The sequence below is a fragment of the Phascolarctos cinereus genome, unplaced genomic scaffold (assembly GCF_003287225.1).
Source record: "Phascolarctos cinereus isolate Bilbo 61053 unplaced genomic scaffold, phaCin_HiC Scaffold_2;HRSCAF=192, whole genome shotgun sequence".
Lineage (NCBI taxonomy): Eukaryota > Metazoa > Chordata > Mammalia > Diprotodontia > Phascolarctidae > Phascolarctos > Phascolarctos cinereus.
Genome location: NW_027555625.1, coordinates 247,335,082 through 247,357,288, shown reverse-complemented (window position 1 = coordinate 247,357,288; position 22,207 = coordinate 247,335,082). Strand labels below are relative to the sequence as shown.

General features: G+C 36.3%; 1 protein-coding gene across 1 annotated transcript in view; it reads right to left on the bottom strand.

Annotated features, from left to right (window-relative positions):
* The window catches only part of SS18L1 (SS18L1 subunit of BAF chromatin remodeling complex), a 50,862-nt gene that overhangs the window by 8,335 nt on the left and 20,320 nt on the right, over positions 1 to 22,207 (bottom strand). Inside the window, exons 2-9 of the mRNA XM_020981503.2 lie at positions 17,534 to 17,610; positions 14,957 to 15,041; positions 11,649 to 11,793; positions 9,289 to 9,486; positions 8,460 to 8,624; positions 7,590 to 7,691; positions 5,320 to 5,412; positions 275 to 394 (exon numbers count right to left, since the gene is read on the bottom strand). Coding sequence (XP_020837162.1) covers positions 275 to 394; positions 5,320 to 5,412; positions 7,590 to 7,691; positions 8,460 to 8,624; positions 9,289 to 9,486; positions 11,649 to 11,793; positions 14,957 to 15,041; positions 17,534 to 17,610 — 985 coding nt within the window. The remainder of the gene's footprint in view (positions 1 to 274; positions 395 to 5,319; positions 5,413 to 7,589; positions 7,692 to 8,459; positions 8,625 to 9,288; positions 9,487 to 11,648; positions 11,794 to 14,956; positions 15,042 to 17,533; positions 17,611 to 22,207) is intronic.

Below are 22,207 nucleotides of genomic sequence, written 5' to 3'. Positions count from 1 at the left end.
GGATAAAACATTTAACTTCTCTGTGCCTTATTTTGGTCATCTGTCAAATTAGGGTGGTGAACTAAGTGACTTCTAAGGTCCCTTCTAGCTCTGATTCTATGATCCTAAGACAAGTAGGGAGGTAGCAAGAGAACACCATGACAAGTTCACGTAGATAGTAAGAAAGCTACCTTTGATAAATTCAAGTTACCAGACCCTAATGAACTACATCCTAGGATGATGAAAAAGGTGGCAGATGTAATTGCAGAAGACAGACCTGGTCTGTTTTTCTCACCGTATCCTTGCTGCTGTCCAGGGTAGCTCTGTTGGTTTGGGTATTGCTGCTGTGAATATGTCTGCTGTTGGGCAGCTCCCTGCTGATATCCGGCCTGCTGCTGGCTATACTGGGAATTTCCTAGAACAGGGAAGACAGAGCTCATTTGAGATGATGTTATTATCTAACTTTAGTTGCTTCAATAGATGATTTCTATACCTTTGTGTTTCAAATACATTTGAAAGTTTGTTTCAAAGAAAAACAGCCCATAACATTTGCTTCAAAAAGAGCTTAATTCCCAATCCAAACACTTCTAGTGCAAACTGCTCTAGTCTTTCAATGGCTAAAGGAGTGAAGACTGGAAACTCAGTTTGGGAGGAATAGAATGTACAGGGAAAGAAGAGAATGTGGAATTATTTTTTTTTATGTTTGTAAAGTCAGCTTTCAAGAGCTAAGGGCCTTTTGGGTCCTAGGGAAGGTAGAACAAAAAATATTTCCTCCCTCTTGGCTAAGAGGTGGAAGATTACCAAGATAACATACTGTACCTATTGTCAGACAAGGCTTGTGTATCAAATGTTTTTGCTTAATGTTTTTCTTTGTCACAAGGAAGGGTTCACCCTGGAAAAGGGTGGGAAATAACTGTGATATAAAGACAAAAGGCATTAATAAAATGCACTTTTAAAAAAAAGAAATTGAAGGCCTTTAGTAATAAGAGCACAGACCAGTCATCTGTGGACCAGGGGTTTAGAAGCACTGGTCTAAAGGATCTACTCATTTAGGAACATCTTTTCACTGGCAAGAAAGCCAGCACTCCTAGCAACTTATGCATTGGGCTACAACTGAGTGGGAGGGACCAGCACTGAGAAGATACAATCTAGGAAAAGGAGTCCAAAAGCTGATATATTCATATTTGATTGTAACTATGGCCATAATCACTCTCAAATGGTCATTGGGTGTTTAAAGTGAAGCTGACACAGAATTCTAGCCCTTTGGGTGCAATGATTTGCTTAACACATGCTCTTCAGTCTGTGAATGAAACACCCTGGCTCTGGGAAATCTCTCTTGGAGAGTCTATAGGGTGCAGAGGAAGACCTGGGTTCAAATCTCATTTAAGTCACTTTCTACCTATATAACCATGGGCAGATTAACCTCCCTGGGTCTATCTTCCTCCTCTCTAAAGTGAGTTCATTGAACTTGGTGGCCTGTGAAATACTTTCTAGTCTAATATCAATAATCCTATGAATCATATTTTTATGAAACTATTCTTAATCATATTTCATACAATGTGTCAGAATACAAAAGGACCCCAGAATTTATGCAATTCCTTAATTTTATGGAGGAACAAGTAATCTGAATTTGGAAATATTGGCACATACTAATCATAGTGGATTTTTGAAATAGGGATGTTGGATATGTAGACAAAAGGAATTGGAAATCTGACCTGAATTTACTAATTACAAATACTAGTAAAAACCCATGTTGTTCTTTTTCTTCTCCTTTTCTTTCCCCTGTCATTAAAGCTTTAATTCTCACTTTTAAAAACTAGCCAGTCTCATCTAGAATTCATTGTGAAAGCATCATTTTGGGAAAAAACTGTCAAAGCCTAGTCTTTGTGCTAGACAGGATAAAAGAATTTTTATTATGAAATGACTGCATTACCAAGCAATTATAGAAAAGTTAAAAAGTGATATTAGCAATTACTGTATTTTAAAGTACTTCAACAAAGTCCCTCTAAAATGTGAGTTTAAAGAGCTGCCATTTCAGATTCAGTTTGGTGGTTTAATCCCATTCAGTGATTTTCAAAACATCTTTATAAATAGACTCTATTTGTCTATTTGAATCATTTTCTTTTGAGTAGGGCTTTGTTTAAAAAAAACATGCAAAGTACACATTGCTTTTAATTTGCAATTTGTTGAATCCTAAATCTCCATTAATTCCAGTTCTTATGAAGCACACAGTGGGGGCAGATGGAATGTAAGGAATTGTTTACTCATCTCTGGCACTGAAAATGCAAATAAACAGCATGGCCTGAAATGGATAGTTTTTCTAATCAAAAACTGTCCCAGAGATAAGGAAATGGAGTCATGATTTCAAAAGTGCCAGGACACACCAGCTGGTGTCCAAAGAACGCCCCTGTCATCCCTACATCTCCCATATTTGTTCACACTTTACAGACAGCATTATTTTATTCATTACTCTTTGAAGGAAAAAATAAAGTGAAATTACTTGTTTCAGTACAACTTAGCAATCTTTTTTATTGAGACTACTTAAAAACTATGGGGGAAATTCAATTTGCAATTACACAGAACAACAAAACAAATGGACACTCTTAAATAAAAGTTGTATTCTTTATTTGATACTTGAGTAACCTAATTTAAGTCTAATTATTAAGCATCCTTAGAATTTTTCAGCAGCCATTAACTTCTGCTAATCTTTTCTGAAAAATACAATTCTGGTTCCAGCAACAGAGTGGGAAATGAAGGAAATGATTCTCAAAATTGCTTCATTTTAAACTTTCTTTTTTTGAGTCTAAAGCAAAATGAGTTTTCTTAAACACATTAAGGTGGCTATTTCTGGGTGCTTTGAATGCTTTGGTGTTGTACAGTAGCACATTTATTCTTCATGCACTGATGACAAGCTATACATACTACCTGGGCAAACAGAAAATGATCTCACTTAGCTGGAGAAAATAGATAGCCCCTTGATATGGACAAAAAAAAAAGTGAGAGGTTTCAAAGCACAGGCATCCAAAAGTACAGTCACCCTGACTGCCTCTTCAACAGCGATCAAGAATATTTCACACGACCAGCAGAACTGGAGTACCAAAAAAAATGCATTTCTGTATCTCTCCACAGCTGTGCTATCAGTGACAGAACCTCTTCAATCAGCAAAATCTGTGCTTCTAATGGGAAACCCATCAATGACCATTTTGTTGCTGCTGGCATTTGTGTAGGAATATGGCAACACAGTGTGGTGATCCAAGGAAATGTAACATTTGTTGTTACTTATGAAAATACTCATGCCTGATAAATCATGGTGTTCTCTAGAACATTTTCTGCTCTATAGAACTGGTATAAAAACAACCAGAGTAGTTTTATGGGCAGAATGTAGTTAGAGAATGAACTAGAAATAGCAAAACCTTTATCCAAATCAAAATTTGCCAAAGTAAGAAAATTTGAAAAGTAAATGAATAGCCACTGTTTCAGAAGGAAAACAAGCAGTGTGGTACAGTGGAAATAAGCACTGGATTTGGAGTGAGGAGGGAACCAGTTCCATAACACAGTTCTTATACTTACTAGCTGTGAGATCCTGGATCAATCCCTTAACCTCTCTGAGCTTCAATTCCTCTAACTATAAAATAGGGATAATGTTTGCACTACCTACTTCCCAAGGTCACTGTGAGGACATGGTTTTGTAAATCTTTAAATGCCATATTAACATGAATTATTATGTCCCAAAAGATTTTAAAACCTCCCATGTCAACCACAGGCATTATTCTGAATGCTCTGCTAAAGAAAAAAAAAAAGACCAACCAGTTACTGTCTGAAAACATGCTGAGATACACACAAGAAATCAACCAAGTTTCAAATCTATTCTAAATACATTGACCTTTTAGAATTTCCAGGTATATTTCAATAATGTGAAAATTGCAAAAAAAATTTTTTTATTCCATCACATCATTGCCCACCTAAGTCCACTGGAATATTTAACTCCATGGAGAGAGGACTATGTCTTATTTATGTTTGAATTTCCCCTGATGCTCAGGAGAGCCCATGTTAGAAAGCAGGTGCTTAATAAGTGTCTGGTGAATAAATGAAAGAAAGAATGAATACTGCTAAACCTTCTGGAAACCTTTGATTATTTACTTCATTCAGATCAAATCTTGACTCTGGACCCCTCTAAATGTGAGTGCTCATATGGCAGTATTTAAAAGCCCATTTGCAGAAGAGTATATTTGTTATTTTGACTAGATTGTTAGCTCTCCCTCCTCAATGTTTTCTGTTTGTTTTTCTGTCAGTCTAGTCCTATGATTTCTTCGCTATGGAAAATTCCCAGTAATGAACTCCCTCTATGAATGCATATCGGCAAATTCACTACAATTTAAAGTCAGAGAGCTGACTGGAGCAATGAGAGTAACTACTTCAGGGGCACACAGTCGGTATGTGTCAGAGGTAGAATTTGAACCCAGGTCTTCCTAACTTGAAGGCCAGCTTTCCAACTACTATACAACACTGCCTCAAATCTGACATCTGCTAATTGTGTGACTTAATTTCCCTCAACCTCAGTTTGTCATCTGTAAAATGTAAATAACACCTAGAAACAACAATAATAATAATTTTATATTTGTGTATCCCTTACATTTGTGAAATGTGCACTTCTAAAAGAAATATTACTAAAAGCCTGAATTACAGTTCTAAAACTGGATCTTTGCATAATCTAAATGATACCATTTTTCATTTCACATTTATTATTTGTCTCCAAATCACAAGTTAATGCAAAGGGCCAAACCTCTTTTTATTTACTATTTGTTCTAAGATTCTTTACTTTCACTTTAAGGCTAATAGCTGAGTAACTGATGTTATTTTCATTAGACATAAAGTAGGTGTGATGGCCTAATAAATAATCTATATGTCAGGATTTCAGAAAGTGTCCAGATCAATATAAAACTATGTAATGACTATCTACTGGACAGTTATTTCCCTAAACTGCAATATTATAATTTACCAAATTATGTAAAGTATTCCTCACTCTTTACTAACTTCTACAGGATTTAGAGCAGTGATTCTCAAAAGACGTGCAACACACTAACATGCTATGAATTTCACTAAGGATGCGATGAAATTTTGGACTTTATGTTACTACAGATAAAAGAAAACTTATAAAACTTTATCTCACATAAGCTTTATTCCCCCACACAAATAGTTTAGATATCACTTTTCCTTGCGCTTAACACTGTGCCTGCCAATTAGTGAGCACTTACTATACGCGTGTTGATTGATTACTGAATACGGCTATTACACATTTAAACATTTGTCAGCCAAAAAAAAGTCCATTAGTTTTCTCACCTCCTTCATAATAATGCTGGGTAGAATCCTCAAATGACCTGTCATAGCTCTGTTCAGTGTAAGATGACTGCTGATATGCGTAATCACCATGTCCTGAAACCAAAGGAGCACAGAGACAAACTCAAGGCTGCGAAACACCTTTATGAAGTGTGTGGTCTTGGGGAACGTGGAATGAGGCTTGCCCTGCACCATGTCTTGACAAATAGCATTAGAAAGGCCAGCAGCCCACAGGATCTGTCATAGGACTCATAACTACAAAGGTCCTCGGAGAACTTCTAGTTCAACCCCATCATTTTATAGAGGGAGAAACTGAGGCTGAGAGAGGCTAAATAAATTTGTCCAGGTCACACAGTTAGTAAGCATGAGAGCTAGGACTGTTAATATATTATAAATATATTGCAATATATTTTAAATAAACCCCACTATGAAATGGTTCCTATGGAACTAACTGCTCCATGGAACACCATTTTGCCTTAAACAAAGAAAAATTTCCTTCCTTTCTGCCTTCTCTCCTTTCTTCCTTCTTTTCTTTCTCTTTCTTCCCTTCCTTTTCTCTTTCCTTTTTTTTTTTGGTTGAGAAAAGAGTAGGCAAGATATAGCTATATGTTCTAATTTGGGGGTAAATGATCTGACCTATGGCATATCTGAATCTGCCCACTGGTCTACTTATCATACCCTGAATATATCTTGTACTTTCCTGATTTCAAGTCTTTATTCACACCATGCCAGCCTCCTGAAATATTCTCTCAATGCCTTCAGTCCTCTATCCCCGGAATGGAAACTGGACCCACCCTTCAAGGCCCAGACCAATTGTTTCCCCCTTACAGCAACATCTACCAATCCCCCTAGCCTCTACCTAATCATCTTTTGAACCCCTACAGAACATTGTTTTGTGCTACCAATCTAATAATACTTTGCATTTACTTATATGTATATGTGTCTTATCTTACTGGCTAGGCTACAAACTCCTGAAATGCAAAGATCATGTTTAAATCTCATATATTATTGTTACTACATATCTTTGCATCTCTCTCTTATACATAGTAGCCATTCAATAAATACTTACTGAATGAATGCAAAGATGGGCCTTGTTATAAGAGGGTTCTGGAATGTTCTCCCTCCTCAGTTCTGCTTCATAGAATCTCTCAAGCACAATCTCCTCCAAGAAGCCTTTCCTGATCCCTTCAAATGCTGATATCATCTCTCCCTAAACTAATTTGCATTTATTTTATATTTAATCTTTATACACTCATATATGTTCATGTTGCCACTCCCATCGAATGTGAGCTTCTTGAGGGCATGGACTGCTACAGTTTTGACTTTGTATCCCTAGGGCCTACCACAATATCTAGCACTTAGTAGGTATTCAATAAATTCATGTTAACTGATCAAGTGTACCACTTATAAAATAGGTTTTATGCAATAATAATTCTCCACATCCCTCTTCTGTCTGGGACTTCACAATTTAAGAGGGACAGGATGAGGAGAATATGCAGGTTAAGAGAAGCAGAATGGAATGATCAGGAGTAGAAAGAAGGCCCCAAGAATAAAAGACATTGGATTATTTAGCCTAAAGAAGAGAAGTCTAAGAGGTGACTTACTAGGAAGAAAAAGGACTTGAAAAAAAATTAGTGGACTCTTGTTAAATCCTGGCATAAGTTACCGAGTAAGGTTTTGGAATCTTCTGTCTTGGAGCTCTTTAACAACGAGATTTATATACATCTTTCAAGAATATGTATCCATGCTTGGAGATGGGATGGGTGAGACAAGTGACATCTTACACCTTCCAACCCTACATTTTGAAGATTCTATACAGTGCCTTGGAAGAAAAAGAAAATTAAAAGCCCTCAGATAAAACCAAGGGTGAGGGTATAGCACCAATGGGTTCCATTTAAATTCTGTCACTTTGGTAGCTCATATTTCAAATCACAACAGAAATAGCCTGATGGATTCATTCTAATCTACACTATCAGATGCACAATCAAATGTCTAGCTCTTGATCAAAGGAGACCCAGGTCTGGTTTACTGAATGGGCAGTGCTGTGGGTCAGAAATAAGATGTCATAGCAGAATCCTACATGAGGAAAAAACCCCAAAAAACAAAAAACAACAACAACCTGGAACAGCATCTGCTTCAAACAAACCAAAACGGCTTGAATGTTATAAGTCTCTCTGATTTTATAAGCATGGTATAAATCATTCATATATTTTTTAAATTGAAACAAGTTTTCAGTCCTTTCTCCCCCTACTCCCAAGCCACAAGAAAGTTACCATCTGGATAATATTGCTGGTTCATTGGCTCAGAAGCACCTTGACCGTGGCTGTATTGCTCACTGTAATACTCTTCTTGCCCCATGTACTGCTGAGAAGACCCTGCAAAAGCCAAGGAAAAGAGAATGTATTAACTTGCCTCTAAACCCAAGAAAATGTCAACTAGACATATATTTCTAAATACCACATATAGATACACATATGTGTATAATGTGTAATCTAGAAGAAGTGGATTTCAAGGACATTCTGCTCTATATAAAAGAAACACTACTTTGATTAAAAAAATACTAACAACAAGATAAGGTTGATATTTGTAGACACCACAGTCATGTGACGAAACATGAAGGTGAAACCTAAAATGATCACAATAACTAATATTTCCCAACTTGCCCCCATGAAGGACTATGTAAGTCTTACTTACACTTGTCTCGACAGAATACTTTATCTAGGAACACCCAATAACTCACCCAAATATTTAGCCATGCAGTTCTCAAAAACTCTCATTACTTCCAACAATGAACTTGAGTAACCAGCATTTTCTGCATTTCTCCTCTTGGCATTTTGTACTTTCAATTTATTTTCCAGGCTTTTCAGTTATCTCACTAGACCAAAGTACAGAAGGATTCTGCTCTAACTGCTAATTACACAGAATTGTGAAATGGATTATGAGCATCATTATTTTGCTAAAAATTAGATATGGAGAAATACAGAAATAAAGCATTGATACATTATTAGAATACTCAGCCTTCCTGACTTTCTCTATGTTCTTTCTTGCACAATCTATATTTCTTTTGCAGGACTGGGTGGACAAGGTATGGTCAGTGTGAAAAACTTAAACTCTTTTTTCCTAGCAACATCTTCAGATTTTACCTTGCTGTGAGGGCCGGTACGGACCCATTGGTCGCTGACCCATCATGCTGCTTCCTTGATTGCTTTGACTCATCATTGCAATAGAGGACTGTCCTTGGTAATGCTGGCTCCCACCTTGTGCAGAATTGTAATGGGATGTTGCCGCTTGCTGGTGCATCATAGAGACTATATAACACATACAGAACACTTTCCTAAATGAGTCATCGCTGTCATCTCCCTCCCATACCACACACATTCCTTAAAACCAAGACTACATCTGTTAGTTACAATGAATTCTTTCACTCTCTTCCTACTATTCCACACAAAAGACTATGAAATTTATTAATTTCCCCCCTCAATATCCAGATTAAATTTCCTGCATACTAACCTGAACCAATATCCTACTACATGGTCAGATCACCCATCTTTTTCAGTCAGCTATATTAAAACGTACCTACATTCAGAAAATAACAGAAAGCATGGTTGTTGCAGGATTACCAAAGGGGGTCTTATACTGCATACAGAAATGTCACTATTCTAGTTCCCATTGTCCAGGCATTGAAGCCTTTAAGATACATCTTCCAAGTAAACCCACTCTTTTTCTTCCTTGCCCTACTTTATACGGAGGCCTAGATCTCATAAAAATTAAAACCGAGATGTTATGACTGCTCACTGTAACTTTTCTGAAGAATTCTTAAGTGGATGGGATGTTATTTTATAAACATTTATCAGAATGAAATTTCTCTTCTGCACACAAAAAGAATGTTCATTGTCTCATGCTACATCCATGTTAAGACACCAAGGAACTGTCCATAGCCCAAAGTGAAGCAAGGGGAAGAGGATGAGTTACCTGGATTAGACTGCATGTTGATATTGGTTCTAGATACATAATTTCCTATGGATCCTTGGCTCTGCATTGGCACATTTTGAGAGGCAGGCACAGTGTGGCTATATCCCGGCCCCGTGCCATGGCTGCTGACTGTCATACTCATCGAAGTTGTTGGCATTGTGTTTTGCCCAGATTGCTGCATGGACACATGGTTAGGACCTATTTCAAAGAGGAAAAAGCAATAATGAAAGTAATACAAATAATAATAATAATCAATACTTATACAGTGATTTGTAGTTTATGAAGTGCTTTTTATAAACATTATCTAATTATAGCTTTGGGTGTTACAGCATTTGCTTAAAGTAAAAAAACAACAACAACAAACTAACCTAATCATAACCGAAAACAGACATGGCATACTATGGTTACAAAATGCATAAATTATTTCATTTAAACTTCGTAAAAACCTTTTGAGATGGGTTAAATACTATTTTCCCCATTTTAGATATTGGGAAACTGAGGATCAAAGAAGTAAACACACCTATCCAAGGTCACAGAGAAAGTGGTAGAGCCAAGGCTTCCTCTGTTTTGTGCTGTTCTACTCCATACTCAGTAGAACCCTAAAAAGGCACTAAACTAAATGTCTCAGAGAGGCCTAATGTGCATTCCATTCACAGATTTGGTGCTAAATAAATACTCTAATCTCTAACTTACTCTGAGATTTACTCATACATCAACCTTTCAGACCCACAGCAAGAATTATTTCCAAAAGTGACTCTCAGATTTCTAGTCACTCTTGAAAAACCATTTGTAAAGTACCTATTTATACAGGCCATTGTCTATTTTCTCTTCCAGAATGCCATCTCTCAGTTCCTTCCCAACCCTCATGACTACCATTACCCCTTTGCCTTATCTACTTCTCACCCTCTATATTCTTTCACTTATTTTAGTCACATGTTTTCTGAGAAAGGTTTCACATTTTTCTAATTACAAACTTGCAGAGACAATTTTTAAAAGGCCAATTTCTCTGCTCTGTACTCACTGGTCTGGTATACACCTACTCTCACGGGTTCATTTGGTGGAGGACAGAATTTCCATGATTCTATTATCATCACCCCACTCTACTAAACACAAAAGCCAAATTCAGACAGATTCTATCATACAAATGAGCATCTGATCAAGCGGGAAAGAGCTAAGATAAATAAGGAAGTTTCCAGAGGTGCAAAAGAGACAAGGCACTGGAGCCCATATGAAACTTAACAAACCCTCTTCCTCCCCTTCATCTTTTTATTAAAATTTTCCAAATAAGATTTTCCCCTAACCAAGTATTTAAATTACCTGCAGTGAAGGGAGGTCACTTCACTTACTGACATGGGAAACACTGCCAGGAGAAGTTGTGCCTAGGCATTAGGGCTTAATGTAAAAACTCCGGGTTATTTCTTTATGAAGTTAGCAGCTTAATGTAGCTTTCGGAAATTAATTAAATGCTTAGTTTAAACAATGTGAAATTATTTTTAAAAAACCAATCCAGAGATTTTCTAGAACAATTATAGGAAGGAGAAGAAGAGGGAAGGGGAAGAGTAGGGGGAGGAAGGGAGGGAGGAACAGGAGGAGGAGGAAGAAGAGGAAGAGGAAAAAAAGAGGAGTACAGCAATAAATGATCTGGAGTCTAAACTAGGTGCCAATCCTGATTTCCTCCCTGTGACCTTAGTCCTCACAGGGCCTGAATTTCCTCATTTGTAAAAAGGAAGGAGGTATTCAAAGAGATAATTTATAAGGTCCCTTCCAGCTTTAAAGTCCACTACGGCTCTATGCTACCCTCAGACATCAGAGAGAAAAAGCATTACTACAGAAAGGTTCTGAATTAATGAGAAAATGTTAATACTGCTTGCAAGGAAATGAATTGTACTATCTTCAACTATTACCAAATGCTTCTCTGTGTCATAGATAATATTATTTTGTTCTTTACTAAAAGAATATATATCCTACATTTTGGAAAGGAACATATTTATGCCTTTTGAAGCAGCTGGAGAATTCAAGATGAATTAAGTTATTTAATCTGAAATAACAGCTATGCACCCATTCTTTGCACATTAAATCCCAGATAAATGTGTGCCTATGAACAGTTAACTGTTTATATGTCCCCACATAAATATCTCTCATCTCTAAACTGTATTTAGTCTTTTGGAAGGCAGTTTCTAAACTGACTGTAGCCATTTTGTGACTATTTCAGCAAGTGATTAATAAATTCCCATAAGCCTGAAAGGTGAGTTACATTGTCTGAAAAAACCTCCATCTTCAAAGTACACTTTGCATTAATGATTTTGTTGCCAAGCAACTATTAAAAAAAGAAAAGCACAAAAGGCTTTTTGAATGCTTACCATTGCTAATCTGACTCTGCATAAGAGAGGATGGTGGGAGGCCTGTTCCAATAGAGTCACTGAGATTGCTCTGGGAATGGATAGATTGGCTGGACCCACTCTGAGGCATTCCTCCTGGCCCAAGATTCATATTTTGTGTTGGTGGCTACAAACAATCAAATGGAGTTCAAGTTAATTATTTAGGAAGACATTATTAAGCAAAAAAATACACTATGGTGCCAGAAATAAGGCTTGTAACTACATTCATTTTGATTTTTTAACCTCATGAACTTCTACCACACAGGATTAATTGTCATATGTGTTCCAAACAAAGATAAATATGTGTGTGTATATACATTTATATATATAATACATATGTATTTTTTATATATGTATATATATAATTTATATATATATATATATATATAAATCTGTTTAGTTTGGAGTTCTAATCTGCCTGAGATTATATAAAAATAATACATTTAACATTAAATATGTAGAAACTGTATCATACATAGGGAATTCTAAACCACGTATCAAGTTTATGAACATTTTGATACTTTAACATCTACAAAAAAGATGTTGCATTCAAGCCACAGTTTTTTTCCATCCAAGCATATGTTCAATGCACACGTGACCATATTTCAGTACTTTAAAAAATCCAGAACTTAATTCATCCTGTTACTCCTTCTTTTACTGACAAAGCTCTCAGGCCACAGAAGACATTTTTCATGCCCTCCTCTCCCCCATTCATAACCTGGTGGCCAACCTTGTACTGATGAAGCAAACGGATTTTTAAGAACAAGTTAGTATCAACAACAAAAAAACACAACATCATTGACAACAAGAGCAGCAGCAGTAGGATAGTGACTTGTCCCAGGACTGTTTCTCTTTGAACTCAAAAAAAAAAAAGAGATGAGAAGATATTTTACTAGTATCATTATTATTAATAACTTATATCACATAATTACACATTATTATAGCAACTATCAGGGCATCTAAGTGGTGCAGTGAATAGAGTACTGGGCTTGGAATCAGGAAGACTTATCTTCGTGAGTTCAAATCCGGCCTCAGACACTGAACTAGTCATGTGACCTAGGCAAGTCACTTAACCCTGGTTTGCCTTAGTTTCTTCATCTGTAAAAGAGCTGGAGAAGGAACTGGAAAATATTACAATATTTTTGCCAAGAAAACCCTAAATGGGATCCTGAAGAGTTGGACAAGACTGAAATGACTCAACAACAACAACTATGCTACAGAAAATATAATCAATACTGTTATGCTATTAAACTATCATATACTGTTACACTATTGACTGTTAAACCTATATTAGTGTTGTGTTATAATAATTTGTAATTAGTATATAATTATATTCATCATAAGCCTCCACTGAAGTCCTAGTCTCATGGCTTCTTGTAGAATACAGAGGATGTCAGGTTCTAGATATGCCAGGAAAGCAGTATAAGTTTGTAGCATATAATCCTCAGTGAAAAAGTCTGACCATATCTCAGGGATAAACAACTGTATGCTTATTGTCCAAGGGCTAGTCATGCTAAACTTGGATGATGCTTATCATCGAGTTGACTGAAGGTTAGAAATTTGTTGGCCACTCTCAAAAAACATTTCTAAGTTATAGAGGGGCTGTGAGCTGCATCAGTACAGGGAGTACCCACGCTGATGAAATCACAAATTCTTTAAGTATATATATGACCATAATATTTCATCATCATCATTAATAAATTCTTTGTGGGCAAATGTCACATCTTATTTACCTTTCTTCCTTAGCACCTAGCATTGTGCTGGTCTATGTTGTTATTTTAGTCATTTTCAAGTCGTGTCAGACTCTTTGTGGCCCCATTTGAGGTTTTCTTGGCAAAGATACTGAGTTTGCCATTTCCTTCTCCAGTTCATTTTACAAATGAGGAAACTAAGGCAAATAGGGTTAAGTGACTTACCCAGGGTCACACAGCTAGTAAGTGTCTAAGGCCAGATTGAACTCACCAAGATGAGTCTTCCTGACATCAGGCCTGGCACTCTACCCACTGGGCCATCTAGCTGCCTGTGCTTGTACATAACAGAGCTTTAATAAATGTTACAGAATTAATGAATAAGCCAATTTAGAAAGAATTCAGCATCCTTTTGTACATATTATTTTAAATACTGAAGGAGAGTAACTGGATTTCAATTTCTCAGCTGAGAATGATGTGCAAAACTGGCACTTTTTATAACATGGGGACTGATCCTCTATATTAGTCATTTGCATCAATCAACCAGACAACAAAAACTTTACAGACCTAAGTTGCCTTAGGCAGAGGTAGAAATGATCTTACAATGGAGACTCAAATAAGACCAGTGTCAAATCCTTTGCACTCACCACCTAGGTTTACAGCAGTTCTCTCATTCCCTTTCTTATTCTTTAACTGCCCCACATCTAACACTAATCATACAGGGAGATTTAAATCAAAATAAATTTTTTAAAATGTTACTGTAAACAAGGACTCAAAGAACCTCAGACTTAAACATCACAAAGGTGGGCTGTAAAAATCAAAAGAGCTTTAGCCATTTTGATTTGTAAAATATATACAGGAATCACATAACTAACTTCCTGACTTTTGAGATGAAGGAATTCTCAAGAGCATGAGGAACCAGGCTTGTTTTCCCAATGGAGCAGCAAAAACAATGTCACATTTCAAAGCCCTTTAAAGTTTATGACATACTTTCTTTCTTCACAACAACCTAATGAAGTAGGTAGTACAGGCATTATGATCCCTATTTTACAGAGGAGGAAACTGAGGCTCAGAGAGGTTATCTGACTTGGCCATGATAATTTCATTCCTATCACAATTTTAATACAAATTTTCTCACCCCAAAGTCCAGCAGGTTTTCATTTTGACCATATTACCTCTCCATTCTCTCAAAGGAAGCCAGTACAATGGAATCATACTATCTAACACAGAGTGGAAGACATAATAAGGAGAGGTCTTCTGGGAGCAAAATTTGAATTCTCAAAGGATAAAGTTATAGTGCTTACATAAATTGCTGTCCCAAAGTATGGGAATTGGTGAAGGCAAAGTCTAAGTCATACTTTTATATGTCCCCAGCTCTTTGGGCTACCATGATCACCTCCATACCAAGATGAGTCACTGTAAGACCTTTGAAGATGAGGAGATAGGGACAAGAACTGCAAAGGATGCGAAGGTATTAATGAGTTGTGTCTGCACTGGAGGAGGCGCCCATACTCATGAGACCAGGGATCCAGTGAAGTATTGTAAAGAACCAAATCCTTCCTCCACCGGGCATCCTAGATTCTACTGGGTAGAAATACTTACGGCAGGAAGCAAAGACTGCATGTTCTGGTTAGAGTCTGCTATTGTTGCCAAGTAAACCAAATTTCTGTGTAGTATTTGTTGGTATCTATGGGATAAAGGAGTAAAATTATTCAGGGTTTGGAGACCAATACTGAATATTCTTATATAAATCAGTTTGGACTTGTTATAATTGATATCTTAATGATATTACATGAATATCAATCAAACAACAAGTATTTATTAAGTGCTTCCTAGGTACCAATAATAAAGTAAAAAGTAACATAAACAAATAAATAACCTGGCTCTTTCATTAAAGTCCCTTGGTTCTAGTAACCAATAAGGCAGAATCTAAATGCCACCCCACTCAGGAAGGCATCAGATCACCACAACTCAGTTTGCACATTTTTGTTATACATCTGAAATGGTGACATTCAACAGAAAGTATACTCCATACGGAAGTAATAAGCTCTCTCATGCCAAAAGTAGAAAACAATAAATATGATGCCATACGGACTCAAGAAGAAATCCTAGCTCATAGTAAAATACCAACTTTCCTTTAGAAAGTAATCAGATACAGGATTCTCTTTTAATGAGGAAAAGGTTCCTTTGGGAGATCACAGATGTAATCGCAGCAATTCAACTGAAATAAAAGTGTGAATATGCAGAGTAACTCAATCCTATTTATCAAATTCTATTAACTTTTCTTAACCTTATGTTCTTGATGAACTTCAGAATGGCCCAAAACAAAATCTGGGAAGATAGCTGGGCTTATGTTCAAAGAGTTAGCATGTGCAGTTCTTAATATCCAAGGAGCAGACTGTAATAAATGCCTATACCTTGACCAATGGCAGCCCAGATGGTTAGCTTGGAAGTAACCTAATCACTTGGGAGTAACCTTTCAGACTTTAAATAAAAATTACTAAGGTCAAGCTAAACCCTTGGTACACCCACTATCCCATCCAGGGCTAGTAAGTTACTAGCTTCATGACTTTGGGCAAGTCACTTAAATCTCTATGAGACTCAGTTTCTTTATGTGTAAAATAGAGAGAATAATACCTATAGTCCCTCCTTTGCAGGACTGTTGTAAGGATTAAAGAGATAATTGTATGCAATATGATGTGCAAATATCTATTATTAGCATTATTATCATCACTATTCATTCATTTTCTACTCCTAAAGGGAATTCTATTCAAAAATAAGGAAGAACACCTTATCTTCATCATTACGGATTTTTTTTCGTTATTTTTTTTATTTTCTGTGAATGTATGTCAAGAAGTGTCCTTTAAACTCATGATGGAAAATACTGTCCACATCCAGAAAAAGAAGTATGGAGTCTGAATGCAGATCAATGCATATTATTTGCTGTCTCTCTTTTTTTCCTCTTTTTTTGTTTGTTTCTTCTTTCTTGTGGTCTCTCCCATTGGTTCTAAGATTCTTCTTTACAACATGACTAATGTGAAAATAGGTTCAGTATGAATGTATATATGTACAGTCTATATCAATTTACATGCCATCTTGGGGTGGAGGGAAAGGAGATATGGGGAGAAAATTTAGAACTCAATATCTTATGGAAGTGAATGTTAAGATAAATTAATTTGTTAAAAATGTCCTATAAGTTGACTTCTCACTATTGCGACCCTTAATTGTAGCAATTATTGTTATTTAACATCTCACTTTATAGCTTACAAAGTACATCACAGTAGTATATTACAAAGTTCATCACAGTAACCCTATGAAGTTATTTGTATAGGGATTATTGTCTCCATTCTATAAATGTGGAAACTGAGGCTTAAAGAGGTTAAGTAATCTGCCTAGTGTAATAGAGCTAGAACTCAAGTCCTCTTGTTCCAAATTCAGTACTCCTTCCAAAATGCCATATAATTCCTAATCCTAGCAGCCAGTTTCTACACTGAAAACAACCAGCAACCAAAATGTGAACTCTGGGGGACCTAAGAATAACATGGCTTTTGGCACAAAAAAGATTCTACAAAAACTAAGTAACAAGTTTGATACGCCAACCAAATGCCCTGAAGTTGAAAGGAAAATCTATTATTTATTATTTGCCATACTAGACATTCACACAGTAGGATGTGTAGAGAACACTCACTTTTATATTAAGTGTAACAAAATATTTTTATAGAAACTATTTATAGTAGTATAGGCTTAAGAGCTGGGAAGGTCTTTAGAGATCATTTAGTCTAATCTCTTTATTTTAGAAATGAGGCCCATAAGGGTTAAGTGACTAGCTTAAGGTCACACAACAAGTAGTGAAAAAGCAGAGCTAAGATTTGAACCCAGAGTCTCTTATTCCAAGTCTAGTGTGCATTCTACTAGGCCATGCTGCCAAAATTTAATAAAAAATTTTCAGATGAATAGTCAAGGAATCTATTCCATGGTCATTTTTAATTTGTATTGAATGGTACCACTTCCAGGAGAAAACAGGAAGTATGTGTTCTGGTTAGAGCCTGTTAATAGCCAAATTACATAAAGCCTTGTTAATTGGCAAATACACTCTGCCACATACATGTTTCTTTTACCACTAAAAAAAAAAGTGGCACTGGAAGGCAAGAATAACAGTCCTTCGGCACTATTACTTACTGAGTACATTCTGCAGTCTTGCCCTTACTCTGGTAGTCCATAATACACTGAATTAGGTGATGGTTTTCATCTAGCATCTGGATAAAAAAAAAAACAAGGTTAAAACACTCATAAAAATGTCTTTGCATGGTTCCAATCCTAGAACATCCAGATTTTTGTTTCAGGATGTTTTAACATTGTGCAAGTTCACTCATTCATTTCACAAATATTTATTGAGTGCCTGCTATATTCATGGCATGCTATATGCATGGCACTACGTTAGGCACAAAGGGGGAAGACAACAATAATCGAAAACATAGTCTCTGCCCTTAAGGAGTCTGACATTTATTTGGAAAGAAAAGACAGATAATCCAGAGAACAAATACAAATATTATTAAAATTGAAATTTTAATTTAGTATTAAATATTTGGAATCTTTAGCACCACCAGATATTATTGATATATCATCATGGTATCCTGAGTAACAACAGTTGCTAGGAGGTGGTTTTTGAGAAAGGTTTTGAAGGAAGTACTGAATTTGGATTAGTCAAGAGAAGGAAGGAGGATGGGCACTTCTGGTACCATCAAAAGTAGGCCTAATGTTTCAAGACAATGTACAGTGCCAGAGAGATCGGAATGGATATACAGGAAGATGTTTTCCTGAAATATAATTTGTTACAATATGAACAAAGCACTCAAGTTATAATTTATTTCTTATTATTTGCAGTACCAGAAACCCCAAATAAAAATGGAGGATTAAGAGATGTTCCAATAATCTACAAGACTATAATTTGGGCTGAGGAACAGGTGCTATGGGGAGGTCAGTCAGTGTCATATGGGAATACACATAATCAAAATTATTTGATAAAATCTTTATAGGAGTCATGGAGGCCATATTTATAACATGTTAATTATTAACAACATTAATGTTTCTATTTTGGTGCCTTGTAGATAGTAGGTGCTCAGTAACTGTTGAATAGAGAACAAATAAAACATTTTTTATTCACAAAATTTTATATTAGGGGGAAAAGTGACAACTTCTTTACTTCAAATCTTAAAGTACCCTAAAACAAAATATGCTCAGTCTGACAGCTGAATATCATTACTATGAGGAAGTTCAGCTAAGCAGACAACAGGAACATGATATACACTGCATATCACCAAAAGGAGTGAAAATGAAGATACACATCTTAATTTATAGCAATGAATTTTTTATTTTATTTTTTAAATTAAAAGCATTTTTTTCTCCTTCAGTCCAATTTTAAAAGGGCCTTTTAACAAATATATATGTTGTCAAGAAAAACAAATTCCCAAATTGGCCACATCAAAAAATATGTGGCTTATTCTGTAACCTGAGCCCACCACAATCTCTGTAAGCAAGGAGGTGGCATATTTCATCATCAGTCCTCTGGAATCATGGTTGCTCGTTGCATTGATCAGAGATCTTACAATTTTTCACTTGTTTGTCTTTACAAGACTTTCTAAAAAAAAATAATTGCTACCTTTAGGTTTTATATTTTCTGCATTTACCAGTATTTAGCCTTTCCTCAATTAGTTGGCATCTATTCTGTTTCTAATCACAAGAATACATTTTTAATTGACAATTTTCAATAGTTCATTAATAGCTGCATATCATTTTTTCTAAGAATTTTCATTTCTGTGAAAGAAATGCTATTTATTTGATTTCATTTAGGTGACAGCTCTTAAATTAATTTAATTGAGGTGATGGCTAAATTTTAGACAATTTGAAAAGTATAAGACACTCCAACTTCACTTAAAGTTCCACTAAAAATTGTAGACACATTTTGAACTTTTCACTCCCTACTCACCCACTTCCAGTCTGGGCTTCTGACCTTATCACTCAAGTGAAACTACTTTCCCTAAGGTTACCAGTAATCTCTTAACTGCAAAATCCAATAATCTTTTTCTCCATTTTCATCCTTCTTGACCTCTCTATAGTATCTGAAACTGTTAACCACTCCCTTCTACAAAACATTTTCACCTCTCTAAGTTTTCACGGCATTGTTCTCTCCTAGTTATTCTTCTACCTCTGTGCTCATCCCTTCTTAGTCTTCTTTGCTAGATAATCCATCCTTTAGGTCCCACCCTCACTCTGGCTGTGTCTAAGTATTATGCTGGGCACTAGAAATATCAAGACAAAAATGAAACCATTCTTGCCTTTCTCTTCTCTTTCTATATTTTCTCTCATTATGATTATCACTCATTTCCCACTGGCTTGACTATCACCTCTATGCAAGTGATCTTATATTTACAGCCGGAAAGGACCTAAGAAGCCATGGAATCCAACTCCCTCATTTTAAAGGTGAGGAAATGAAAGCTCTGAAAGTGATTTATGCAGGCTCACTGAGATAGCATCAGAGATGAACACAAGTCCTCTAACTCCGGAGTCAGTGCTCTTTCCACTGTACCATGGAGACCTCTATATCCAGTTCTTGTCTCTCCCTTAAACTGCAGTCCTGCATCACAAATTGCCATTAGACTTTCCTGTCTTTATGTCCCACAAGTTATCTCAAACTCAACATGTCCAAAATAGAACTATTTTTATTTTCACCAAAGCCCTCCTTCCTAACTTGCCTATTTCTGTTTAAGGTGCTACCATATTTCTAGTCACCCAAGTTCACCATTTCACAACCCATTCTTCATTTCTCATATCCAATCAGTTGCTAAGTCTTATCCTCCTCTACCTCAATAACATCCATTTCCTTTATCTCCTCTTTCCACTCACACAGCCACCACCTTAGCTCAAGACAACATTACCATTTGCCTAAACTATTGCAATAGCCTCCCAACTGATCTCCCTGTCTCAAGGCTCTCTCCCTCTCTAACTCATCCTCCGTTTAATTGTCTAAACGATAGTCTTAAAACACACATCCATTCATGTCACTCTCCCTACTCAATGAGCTCCAGTGGCTACATAGCCTCCAGGATCAAATATAAACTCCTCTGTTTGGCTTTGAAGGCCCTTCACAAGCCTATGCAGTACTTTCCTTCCCAAACTATGTTCTAAGCCAGACTGGTCTTCTTTGCTGTTCTCTGTATATTCTATGTCCATTGCCTTTGCCCTAGCTATACCTCACTCTTAGGATACATTTCCTCCTCCTCTCATAAAGTCCTTCCTGCAGGAAGACTATCCTGATATCTGGTTGCTATTTTGTGTCTTCTTTGTATATATTTGCCTATTTCAGTATTCATAGGGAACAAGCTAGGAAGACACCAATTTGTGAAAGTACATCATGGGCTGTGGGACACAGAGTAGATCAACTGGGCTGGCCTATAGAATGCATAAAGGAGAAGAATATGAGATATTTGTTTTCAGAGCTGCAAAGTTTTCAGAGTTGTTTGTTTTTTTTTTTAAGATATAAACAACTCCTGATGTGGAAACTCTCTCTACTAATGCAGATGGACAATTTGTCTGTAACTTATAGTGTTAGAGATTTACCTGGTGGTACTGAGAAGTTAAGTGACTTTTCCACAGTCACACACTTTGTAACATCAGAAGAAGGACTTGAACCCTGTTTTTCCTCTAAGGACTGAACCTCTACTGAACATCTACCCACTACACCATGCTGCTTCTCAATATGAGATATGGCTATCTTACCATTTTATCACAATATAAGACAAAGGAAGAGTGCCTCAAGTTTATGGAGGTACTTGAATGCCAGAGAAAGGAAACCAGGGAAATTTTTTGAGTGTAATACTGACATGAGCATCCAAATCTCTGAAAAAAAACTCGATTATCTTGGCAGCAATATAAAAAATAGGTTGGAGTAGAGAATGTTTTAATCACATTTTAAGCTAGTATTTACATCTCTAAATTGAAGCCAAAATAGAGCCAAACAAATATTTTATAAATCCAAAAGCTCTCTTTCAATGTGAGCACTTCTTTTCTTAACTTTTATATAACTGCAAACATCCTGCTGTGTAATTGTTCCAAGAGGTGGTCCTGCTTCAAGGTTGGGGTAAGCCACTAGAGGGAGCTACTGTATGTACTCTTTAAGAGTGGCCTGTTGGAAGTTCAACAAGGATATCAACTCCCCGCCACTATTAAAGAACAAAACAAAACTGCCACAGAAACTCGAATTTTCAGGGGCTTTCCCAAGATCAGTGAAAGTAAGGAAAAATAAAAACTACCTCTGAAACCATTTCTTTACTGCACTCTGGCATTCCAGCAAGATGTGAAAGTACAATAAGTACCAATAGAGGATGAAGTTTTTGGGAGGGGGTGGTAGTGGTGTCCAGATTTGTGATTTTATCATTATAGGGAACTGTCTAGTATGGAAACTGTCCACTGACGCAAATCACCAACTAACTCATCTGGAACTTACAATCCTTAGCAGCTGCCTAGGGAACTTATGGGTTAAGTGACTTGCCCTTGATCACAAAGCTAATATATGTCAGAGGACTCAGAACACGAGCCAAGTATTCCTGGCTCTAAGAGGGCCCAATACGCCACAAAGCCTGAAGAAATACTATATGTCTCTGTAAATATATTTACATTTACTCACATTTTAAATGTTTTAATTATATCATTAAATTTCTCTTCATTCAAAAATACAAATTCACTTTATTTTTAAAACTTACATATTATGCTATGCTTGAGACGATCGATCAGCATACATTTATTGAACAACTACTATATGCCAGACACTGGGCTCACCTCTGGGGACACAATGAT